General features: G+C 39.4%; 1 protein-coding gene across 1 annotated transcript in view; it reads left to right on the top strand.

Annotated features, from left to right (window-relative positions):
* Positions 1-12,277, top strand: part of ADAMTS12 (ADAM metallopeptidase with thrombospondin type 1 motif 12) — a 140,711-nt gene that overhangs the window by 112,558 nt on the left and 15,876 nt on the right. The window contains exons 18-19 of the mRNA XM_017811085.1: positions 3,348-3,474; positions 10,157-10,367. Of these exons, the coding sequence (XP_017666574.1) occupies positions 3,348-3,474; positions 10,157-10,367 (338 nt within the window). The remainder of the gene's footprint in view (positions 1-3,347; positions 3,475-10,156; positions 10,368-12,277) is intronic.

Raw genomic sequence — 12,277 nt, 5'->3', positions numbered from 1 at the left:
TTTTTGCTAGGGCAACTACCTATTATTCTTTCTTTACAGAATCACAGAATGGGTAAGGGTGGAATTGCAGGTATTAATCCTTCCTCCTTGCCTAAAGGCTTTAGTCATATTTCTTAGAACCAGCTTCAAGTGGCATTAGACGTAACAAGAGGCATAACACAGCACAGCTGCAACAAAGGGAGGATATTAGGCAACATCAACAATTTACTTCTCCGTAGATAGCATCAGTAATTGGCAAATTTTCAAAGCTCTGCAGAAGGACTTAACTGTAAGATTTGTTCAGGGGTTAATTGTTATGTGCCCTCTAAATCCTTCCCAACTGCTATCAAGGCAGCTTTGCAAAATTATCACCAGGTGATCCTGAACTGAAATGTGGTATTCAGCTTGTAGTATTGGTTTTAGAAAACAAAGGTCACTATATTTCCGTTCACTGTTATGAGGCTGAGTTTTGTAACACTGAGAATGTAAAGATTGGCTCTTGTATTCTGCACATTACTTGTGCATGCACAGAATGTAATTTGTTCATTCAAATATAAAGTGAGCTCCTTGCAGAGTATCTGATTTAAATGGACAACTGAGACAATTACATGTTTAAATGAGTTCTATGATCAAATGTGCTCTTTTGCATATGCCTTTTATACACTTCCTTCTGGTCCTCTGTTTCTGTTGTTTTCAGCCTTAATTTTGCCCAAACTGAGAGCTGTGCAGCCAACAGATTTCTAATCTCTGTTTCAAAATCCTTCCACAACTAAATGACTTTAAACAGGCACCTTTCTTTGCAAACCAAGTGAGAAATCAATAGCTGAGAAGGTTAAGCTCACACCTAAAAAGTTCTGCATGAAGGATGAAGTATCACAGAGAATAGAAGTAATCTCTGAGCAGGTTTAGTGAAATGAAGGTTATTCTTTGATCTAGTATTGTCATTCTCAATTTCTCTCTTTTTTAACCAGAAATATTTGTAGGGGTTTTTTTTTCCACAGAGCTGAGATAGTACACGTCAGTGTGAACTAATTAGCACTGAGGTCAGAGAGAAGGAAAAGTGATGAAGGGAGGAAAACAGCTACCTCTCACAGCCTTATAGAAATAGTGTTTAGGTTTCAAATTTTACTGAGGTTTAAGTAGATTTAGAATTTTTAATCTGTAACTTAAATGGGATATTACCCATTTAAGTTACGTAATTGTGTAAACAGTTGTTAGGGTAGGATCAGTGTGGAGTGACTAGTTTTCTACTTCTGCAGTGTTTTTAATTCAACTTGCTCAACCTGATAAAAGCAATTGCTCCATTATCTCATTACATGTATATACCTACATACATATGTGTATTGATACATACATATAGAATTCACTCCAACTTTGGAGCTGAACATCCAATGGGAGTTCACATAACTTCCATAAGACAAATTGCTTGTGTGAATAAATTAGTTTGTTGATGTCAGTGATCTGCAGTTGTTTTATGAGAATGTACAGCTTCAAAGCAAAACTTTTGCAAAGGTTTATGGTGGTTTTGAAGTGAATTACAGCATCTGAAATGTCACAAAACATTCATCAAAGCAAAAGATTTCTCCTTATTTGTGTTTGCAGCAGCAGCATATCATGATTTTGAAAGGGACAGAAACTTATTTCTATGAACTGCTTTGTTTACAGCTAGTAGGAAGGTTGCTGAATATTCCAGTTACATTTACTGTAGCATAAAAGAGAACGTGGCTCCCTGGGAGTCCCGTGCTGAACCAAAATGCTTTCTGCTGCTTGAAGTCACCTGGTAATAGGAGATCAACACCTCCAGACATACTGCAGCCTTGCAGCTACTTCCAAACCTTAGAGCTTGAATGCCTCAATCCCTTAATCTTCCCTTATAGGTGACACTAATTCTGTTCTATAAAATCAACCTCCATGTCTGACTTGAGGAGAGCCAGTCATCAAATCCTGTGCTGTAATCAGTAATTGTTTTGTACGTCTCAGTCCCCAATCTGAAAGTACTCAAGAAGTGAAAACATATCCTCACATACCTGTTATTCTGTGGTGGTAAAAAAAGGGATATAGGTTTCCATTGGCTTCTATGGAATGACTTAGATATCCATAGAAAAGTTCCTTCTGTGTTATTGAGGCAGTTTTGGGTTACTAGTTGGACTTGATGGTCTTACAGGTCTTTTCCAACCTTAACATTTCCATGATTCTATGAGTCTATATGTTGTATGGAAGAATAGTTTCATATTTCCCAAGTATTTTCTGTGGGTTACTGTTCTTATCTTCCAGATAGTGTCCCACACCAGTTACCAGGAGGTCTGAGGCAAGGAAAAGCTTGTTTTCTAAACCTACTGCAAAATAGCCTAACATTTATCCTTGGCACCATAATAAGAGTGCTGTTAGGCACTCCTGCTTCCCAGAAGAAGGATAAAAGTTATAGAGATACAGTGACCTACCATGTGCATATTAATTGCTGTGAATAAATACCACAGTTAATTTAATGAGAGCTAATAAATGTTTCTTAAGTCTTTTTAGTCCTTAGAATTTGTTTGGATGTAATACAACTATTTTAAGGTCTCTATATGAGTCTAGCCACAAACTGCAATATTGCAATACTTTTTTTACATTCAGTTGCAGCATGAGATCTGTCTCAAATTATTGTAGAACTATGAGGAAAGCAGGCCCCTGGAAACTGGCTTTCTTTAGATTCACACTAGGGTAATGTAATATTTTGGTTCATGTTTCTTTCTGTTAAATGAGTGGGATTTTGTGTAAGTGGAACTGTTAGGAAATAACCCAGATTGTTTGTATGGAATATCTCTGTGTATCTCTTCATCACTGTGATTTGCCTCTTGTGCTGAGTGTTGTGTATTAGTTGCTCAGAAAACATCATTTTCGGTCAAAATGTGTACCAAAACTTCTTAAAAGTGGAATTCAGCATTAAGAGTCACAAGGTTATGGTTTTGCTCATATACTCCAGTTTGTATTCTGCTTAAGCAGCCTTCCCAGAAGTACAAAGCAATGGTCAGCAAAAGCAGGCTTGCTGTGAACAGCCTGATGCTGCTGTGTTGCCTCTTGTCTGTGGGTAATTGCCTTTTAAACCTTCTTCAGAGCCTGCCAGAGCCCTTTCTGAGGCTGACAACTACATTGAGATTAAGGAAAGTGCTTTCTAATGTCTGACTTGAGCTATCTGATCCAAAACAGCTCCGTTTAACCTCTTTTCAGCTTGATTAAAGGATGCTCATACCTGATTTAGCTCATGTTCAGCACAACAAATTGTCACAGCAGTTACTATATTCTGGGATGCAGAGTACAACCTCTTGGAGGATTTCTGCAGTTCATCCTCCCCCTACTCTTCCTTTTTTTGTGTGTTTCTCTGGCAGGGGTGCAGCGCCAGGTTGCCCACTGCATGTGGAAGGGGAGTGGAGCAATCAAGAACTCCTTCTGTGACCCAGTGACTCAGCCCAACGGGCGGCAAAAGAAATGCTACGAGAAGGACTGTCCACCCAGGTAAGGGGTACTGGGAGGGCTCTGGGATAGTAAATAGCAGCCTTATTCAAAGGGAGATGTTGTTTCTGATACCAGATTAACGTGGCACCCACAGCCTGCCACGGTGAGAGCTTCCATGCACTACAGAGCAAGCCATAGAAACCCCATAATAAACAAGTCAGAAGTGAGCAGCCCTGAGAGGTTTCCAAGGCAAGTTGCTGAGCAGTTTGTGCTGGAAATGGTGGAGATTGCACTCTCATTCATGTGTGTAGATACTATTTTTATTCAGTTTGGGTGCAGGTGGCCTGAGGACTGTATAAATTCTTATTTATTTTAAAAATTGTATTCCTGTCTTAGCTCAAATGATAATGCATTCCTGTGCGGTCCAAGAACTAACTTACAGAGAGACCTTTTGATGCTGTTTTTCAGTATTTTTTGATACTCCTTTGTCCCTTTTGTGAGAGGTGATGGGTAGAAATGCCCACTTCTAAAACTAATTTTTATACTTTCTTTATAACGCATTATTTGACATCTTTTTATCATGTCCGTTTGTATTTTTAACTTTCAGTGAAGTGCAGCTTTCTTCATTATGTGATCACATAGGAATAATTTTTTCCATTCTCATAACACTACCTTAACTCCTCTTCATCTCAAGTTTTTGTCTTCTACCATTTGAGCGAGTAGTGTAAGGAAGACTAACCACAGCAAAAATTCCAGGTGTCAGCAGAACCGTGGGCTTGTACAGCAGACATAGATTTGCTGGAAGAAATCAATATTGGTTTTAGTTTCATGCTTTAGGTACTGTAACATCTTGCTTTTGTCTTTTTTGTCTTTGAAAGTTGTTTATCATGCTGTTCACAATGGTATACCACTTTTTCCCTAGTAATTCTAGTTCAATCAGAATAAACTAAAGTCATGAGTCCCTTGGAGCTCATTCTGTTGCATTTGCCAGCAGTGAATTTCATGAAACTTTAATTGAAAAAATTCTACATAGCTGTTGGTTTTACCAGTTGTTTCCAAGTATCTTCACAACAGCACATGATGTCTCCTCTGGGAATTATATCTTTGTGCTTGCAGCCTAGACTACCAGCATTTCATAACTCCTTGTAGAATTATGGAAAATCAGTTGATAATCAATATGGTTAATCAGTTGATGAACTTATTAACTAGTCGACTAGTTAAGACCTGAGGCTACACACATACATCGGGGTGTTTTTTATGGCACATATAAACTGTGCTATCAATTCCAAAGTTCCAAATTACCTCAATTTGTCCCCTTTGTTCTAAGTGACAACGTTATTTGGACCTGCTCTTGAAAGTGAGGGAGCAGAATTTGTCCCTTGTTGAGCACGTTGTAGGATTATGTAATACTTGAACAAGCTCTTCCACAGACCAGGCAGAAAAGCTCTCGTGTGCTGACAGCCCTGATTGATGCTTCTTAAGCTCCTTCTGCACCGCAGGGGAAAACACTAAAATAATGACAAAATGCAGTGCAGGAAAACCATATGTTTAGTTCTGGAATCATGTTGTGTGTTTATTTTTCTCTTAATAACATAAGAGTGACTGTAGTAGTTTGACCAAGGGACTGTCTAAGTCCCTGTTCTGGCTCTCACCGGGACTTACATGCCTAAGGAAGAATAAAGGCAAGGCAAATATAAATTATATCTCTTTTTAATGCTCTTCCAGCTTCCAACTAGTTTAAATTCAAGGCATTTCCAGTGGTTTTTATGGCTTTTCTAATCAGTAACCTCCAATGGACCTCTCTTCCAAGTACTTGTCCAGCCTCCCTGTGCAATGTTGTAAAAATTCTATTATATACAACTTCCTTTGCAAGAAGTTCCACAGCTTTAATCCCTGTGTGAAGCACCACCTCATTTTAACTGTTTTGAACCTCTCACTAACTTCTGTTGGTGGCCCTGAATTCCTCTGTTGGAAGTGATGGCAGTGAAGAATGAATTACTATTTGCCCTTCCCTTTTGCAGATCTAGTCTCTGTTCCAGGCTGTAGTCCCAGCATGCATTTAGTTGGTATTTTCTTTCCATGGCATATGTGCCACCTCTAATCTAGATAGATGGTTCATATCTTCATTTGAAATGCAAGACAGTTTAGTACAGTTTCTTGGCTCATTGCTCTAAAGAAATCTGAATATTGGAGGAAGGTGTGACTGTCCCACGCAGCATTATACAGAATAACTGAGAGTCCACATGAAGCTGCTGAAGACCAAGTGTTCTGTAGAGAGGTGTAAATTCTGTACTAGAGGTGAGGACAGTGCTGTTAAACACAACACTGCAGGAGACCTTTGGTAAGTGCTGCAGCCACACAACTGAAACCATTGGATGATACCCCACTTCCCAACAGTGAACCTCATTCTTTATAGTAACATCCTGTCTAAAAAAAGATGGTTGTTCTGTTGCATAAGCTTCTGTCTGATGATCTGCTAAATCCCACTGGTGGAAAACGTGCTTCCATGAAACAAGCTACTAGACCACGAAACCAGAAATAGATAATTTATCAAACAGTAGCTACAGACAAAGATGTTTGTGACTCTCATAAACCAGATCTTATCTCATTAATTCATTTCAGGAAATTAGTTATAAACTGTTTGAATTACAGGCTTCTGATAAGTCTTAACATTCTGGCTTATTAGCTGACTTGCTCTGCATTTATTTTATACTTATTATTACATTTATTATTACACTTTCTACTAAAATAATTTGGAGCAAAATGAATAAAATATTAAATTATCACAATACATGTGTGCCACATTTTGACTTGGAACAAAATAAAGATGGCTGAACAGCTGAGAGTTAAAATGTAGAATTTGGGTGATGTTGCTCAGTAGGAGTACGACAAGACTGTAGCTTAAATGGATGCTTTTTTCCATGTTAAGGTATGGAGTATGGTTTCCAATTACATGTTTCTTTGGTAGGCACGTATTGGTTCCGTAGGTGCTAAAGTTAGAAGTCAATAGATACTACTTGAACAAGAGTGAGATTTTAACTAGTTATAGTGTTGTGAATAAAAGTTTTGCTTTGCCCTGCGTAGAAAATTGCCTGGAGTCTTTTTACTCTGACTACCCACTTCAACAGAGTAAACTTAAATTTCACAAGTACGTAGAATCTCCTGCTTTTTATCTGCTATTACCCTCTTGTCCTTCTTCCAGACTGCTTAGTAGACTTCCAACAGCATAATAAGAATAGGAAATCTCATTTGTATTATAATACACAGTGAGAATCCATGCCCTGCTGGTATCTGCCGTGCCTGATGCTATACAAATACTGAAAGAAGATGGTTTTTCTTTAGCTGTGACATGACAAAGAGAAGGAGGGCAGGAGGGAGGGAACATTCAGCCCCATAGTCATGATTTGGTTCCAAAATACCATGCTTTTAGTTTTTCAGCGTGTTGCACACTTCATTCAGCACACATCATCTAGACATAGACTGGGACTGTGTAATGGACAAGGCTGTTGGGCTCTGCCTAATTTGTTACAAACCTTGAAAACTCAGTGTGGGAGGAAAAGAGATAGGTCTCATTTGAAGTAGCTGAATGCCTGCTAAAAGAATCCGATTTTCTTCCTACGTCTATCCCAGGTTTGAGTGCAGAAGCACTCACAGCTGCAGCTGAAAACTACCTGAGGTTATGTTTTCGCCAGACAGGCTGCTCTGTGTTTTGACAATCTCAGGAAAATTAGTGTTCAGGCAAATTAATTACCCAAATCATGCATTTTGCTTGTTTGTTTGTGTTTGTTACCACAATCTTTCCACACCATGCCCGCCTGTGGAGATAATGTTGTTGTTTCACTTTGCAGGGACCAGGTGATGATGCATTAATACTTAGGAACCACTCAGTTGCTGTAGTGCTAAATGCCATCAGAAAACAGAGACAGGAACAAGTATTGGATGATGACTTCCATCAGGCTTCAGTTTCTCTCAGCTTGTCCCAGTCTCTCACCACAGTCAGCACAGCTACCTACTGTTTTTCTTCTTTCTGACAAGTGGATGGTAGATGTTTTGCATTCCGGGCTTTGCCTTTCTTCCCCTTTGGCTGAGACACCACAGTTCAGGTCCTCACCAGGGACCAAGAAGAGACAAGAGTGCACATGATTCCGTGTCAGGTTTCTCATTCTTGAATGTTTAAGGCATGTGCATGTACCTTAGAATGAAAATAGGGAAATGCAACATCAGAAATTCTAGTTACTGATAAGAATAAACTTCCAGTTAGAGCAAGTGTTTTGAAGTGTGTTTGGTAAATGTGGTGTCAGACAATTAACTGCTTGGTTCACCAGTACTGTTACCTGTACTGAGTGAGGAAGAACTCTACAGAGGAAGCTACGTGGCTAAATGTAGCTTTAGTTTGACCGCAAAGATGCAATAGGATAAAATCTTACTTCTGGAATTTTCTAACTGTGGAGCACCTTACTCTCTTCCATGACTTTTACAAAGTGTTTTCTGTGATAGTTAATCACACACCATTACTGCTGCTCTGTAGTAAGCTCTGATAATTTATAGCTAGGAGTTTGATATTTAAACCTGCAAACTGTTGAACCCTTACTCACAGCCATTTGAAAATGGTGAGGAGGATAAGGGATGTCAGCTTAGGATGTCTGTAGCTTGAAATACGTCATCTGGTTCCATTAAAATTAATAGAGCAATACACATTTTTAAGTTCCATTGTGCTGAAATGTCAGCAATTTACAAGATTGTAGAAAAGATAAAATTGGAAAGAAGATGCAAGAGGTGAAAACAACCCTGAAATGGCTTGATTTAGGTGGTGATAATATATTCTCCTCTTGTTTATTGCTGTGTTCTGCTAAGGTGTGCTCACTTTTTCTCTTTAAGTACTTTAACTACTTTAGTTTTTCTTTACTGTTTGCAGAAGCCTGCAAGAGCAAGAAATAATCCAAAGGAGGGCAGGAGGAGGACAAAAATATTTTGGCTGTTTTGTTTTTGTTTAGTTTTATTTTTAATTGCAGCAATGTCCAGAAGCCTTGCCACTGGGCTGCATTTTAGAGCATGTAGCAAAGGGCTTCTAGGGTAATTTAAAAGGAAGTGCTGTATGTACAGATAACTAAAGGGAAGAAAAATAAGAGTAGGTACTGAAGAGAAGACGAGATGTTTGCACAAATAAGCTGTAGCATGGCTTGATTGCTCTCAGTCCTGGTTGTCCTTGGTTTTTTTTTAATTATAAGGAATAGATATCAGTGCCTTCCAAATCAGTGACAGCTCACTTGCAACTGAAGAACAAATTAATTAAGGAACATGGAAATTGGAGTGGAAAGGGGAGAGGGATTATCAGCAAACTGAAGAAACCGGAAGTGCAGTAAGATGGGAGACAAATCAAGAAGCAAAAACTATTATAAATCTGGATGTCGAACTTCAATGGATTTATCAGAATGGGATTATTTTTTCTCTAAGTTCATGGACCTTAAAAGGAGAAAAAACCTCCCAATATAATGGTATTGGTTGCAAGCCAGAAGCAATTTTTCCTGCCATTTTGTCTAGAAAGGCATTTTCTAAAGATATCCCTGCTTTATTTTCATTATAAGGCTTTGTCATGACCTTCTTCAAAGCTCAGGAACAAGTAATATTGTCTAGGAGCTTTTGTGGTTTAGAGTTTACAGGCTTTTTATACAGCAGCTCGAAGTTGTGTACACACCCAGGGCACTCTAAACTGGAAGGAGAAAGGCTTTTCTTGGTTTGATTTTTTTTTCCTTTTTTTTAAGTATAAAGGTAAATCTTTAGGCAAACGCAGTTAATGTCAATGCTTCTCAAATAGTAAAAACCCAGAAATTTTTTGCTCTCCTTTCTTGTGGAAGATAGATAAGCAGGTACTTGATCCACTCTGGGTCAGCATGAGAAAAAATAGGTGGATGAAGCTGGAGAAAGGCCAAGGTAAACGAAATACAAAGGAGATGGCTCTTTTCAGGAAGGTATTTTGCATTGGAAAATACTGCACTAGAGGAAACCGTTATCTTTAATTTTGTGGAACACTGCATGTGTCTTCTACGCTATGGAAGACTGACTTTAATCAGGAGAGGGACACATAAGGGGTTTTTTTTTCGCTTCATGAAGGAACAAAGTACAGAAAAGTCTAGTCTAGTGGAGACCTGGACACTAGGCCCAGAGGGAGAGCACTGCAGGGCACTGATCCCTTGTGGGAGCAGGCAGCATAGCTCTGACTAACCTGTTTTTGGGGTTGTGTGCCTCGCTGCTTCCTCTTATGGGCCAGTTTGAGCAGTTATGCAGCACTGGAGGCATAGATGTGTAAGGGGATCTTCTCCACCTCTGTGCTATCATTACAGACCCTCCAGTGATTCTTATTTGTTAACTCCTCTGTACTGAGGTAACAATAAACAGATAAACAACAGGATGCAGTTAATAGATTACTTGCTTAAATAGACTTGCTAGCAGTTCCTCAAATTTGACTTTGAAAGAGTATCTACTCAGTGGATTCTTACACTTCAGGAAACAATACTCAGTGCCTACTTCTGTCTGGGAATCCTACCTACTTCTATCTTTCAGTGACTGGCTGGTATTAGAGCACAGGGGAGATGGGAAAGCTTGAATGATCTGGGCTTAATGTGAAGAGCATGTATCTGCACTCAGATTTTAAGTCACTGATTCTTTTTGTTGTAGTCTCTGACCTTTTTCTTCATATGTTTGTGATGGGTTTACTGATGTTTCTCACCCCCCTGGTTTTCAGGTGGTGGGCGGGGGAATGGCAGAAATGTTCAACCACGTGTGGCCCAACAGGCCAGAAGAAGAGAACTGTACTTTGCATCCAGACAGTGGGATCTGATGAGCAGGCACTGGCTGTCACAGAGTGCCAGCACCTGCTTAAACCAAAGACCCATCTGTCATGCAACAGAGATGTCTTGTGCCCATCTGACTGGACAGTGAGCAACTGGACTGAGGTAAATTCATATTTTTTTCCAAATGACCTATTATAGTCAGCAGAGGGGACCAACGACCTGCTATTTTGCTTCTTTTAAATAATTGTTTTGTTTGTTTAACGTATCTTCACAAATTTTTGGTGCAGAAGAAGAAAAGCTGCCCTGCTTGCTAAATACCTCAGGAAGTGTTCCTTGCTAACTGTTTCTTGACTTGCTGAGCTTTTGGGACAGTAGAACATGGTTGAGTGCTAAAAAGTCTGTGTGACACTCATGACTGTTGTGGACCAGACTGGGGGGGAGGCTATACGTCATATCTGTAGGCCTACAAAGAAGTGTTTTTACATTCTCTCCATTTCTATCTTTTGCATTCATGACTCTACCTTTCTTCCCATAGCTTGCAAACTTTGGAGACGTGGGAATTGTTCAAAGCTGTGCCAGGGGAGATTCAGGCTGTACGCTGGGAAGCATTTCTCTACTAGGAGGGTGGTCAAACACTGAAACAGGCTTCTTAGAGAGGTGTTTGATGCCCCCAGCCTATCAGTGTTTAAGAGGAATTTGGACAATGGCCTTAACAGTGTGCTTTAATTTTTGGTCAGCCATGAAGTGGTCAGGCAGTCGGACTAGATGATCGTTGTGGGTCCTTTCCAAGTGAAAACACAGTATTTTCATTTTCTGAAAACTCCTCTCTCTCCTTCTTTCTCCTCTTTTTTTTTTTCACTAGACTCACTGCTGGGAGAACAGAGTCACATAATGAGCCAATAAAATATTGTGACAGTATTGGTTTGGTTTATACTGCTCACATACCATCATTGGAGAATGTTGATTGTTTAGTTAACTGAGCAACCACCATGTTTTAAATGCCTGAGAGAACTTAGAGTGGGATTACATGACTAACAGTACAATTATATAGAAATAGCATGCTGCTGGTACTCATGTGCCATTGGATTATATTTGCAATTTACTGACAAAAGTAAATTTCTACATCTGTAGGAACTGGAGAGGGAGTGTAGGACAGACTATTTCACCTGCACAAATGACAGGATTGTCGGGAAACTTGTAACTCCAAAATGTTCCTTATTGGTGAATGCAAGAGAGAGATTTTACACAGGTGAAACTTCCTGTTGCTCAAAACTTATCTGTCTGTTAGAAGATCCTTCTATGTCTTATAAATTAAACATACTTAATTAGGCACATAATGAGGATAGAGTGTTGTAGCCATTCTGAAATCTCTTTTTCGTTCATGGCTGTAATCTAAAGCAGAGATTTTCAAAACTAATTCTGGGAGACAGGCATTACCCCAAAAAGTTAATAAGGTTGAATATTCCTTTTAACTCCCTTGAATGCTAGTACAGATCATGCAAGCGGCAAAGTCTGACAAAATAAGTGAGTTGTGTTTTTGTTTAAGCAGCAACATAGTGTTAATTGTTGTTATCTTCCTCAATAAGCAAAATCCTTTACTGAATAACTTCAGAGGCCAGATTGCAGCTGAGCTGAATTTGCACAGCTCTGAATAACTGAACATGCTATTCATCTGGAAGTGCAAGGACGCCAGACAGAATAGCTAATTAACTTACCTACTGTGAGGCTACTCTGCTTGCTTCCCTGCTCCTGTTGCTGCAGAGCTGATGTTATTTTACAGGTGTGAACAATAAAGAGTGCCCCAGTAACACAAGATCATTGGTGTTTTACTGCCCTGTGACCTAGCTCTAAAAAAAATTAGATGTGTCAGGGGCATCAGAGTGCTGGCAAAAGGAGTGTTCATACTTCTTGTCAGGCACCTGGTTATAAACCCCCTGAGTTAGCTGGTCAGGCTCCCTCATATCCTAGGAAGAATTCCTCCGGTAGGTTGTTTGTAACATCTACATTCATACTCAGCCAGTCATCCAGCCTTAGTATCTCAGACCAGAGAGGTGTGATTTCACAAAGTCCTT

This window comes from Lepidothrix coronata, unplaced genomic scaffold (assembly GCF_001604755.1).
Source record: "Lepidothrix coronata isolate B3197 unplaced genomic scaffold, Lepidothrix_coronata-1.0 Scaffold31, whole genome shotgun sequence".
NCBI classification, from domain to species: Eukaryota; Metazoa; Chordata; class Aves; order Passeriformes; family Pipridae; genus Lepidothrix; species Lepidothrix coronata.
Note: the sequence above shows the minus strand (reverse complement) of the source record. Positions and strands in the feature narration are given on the sequence as shown.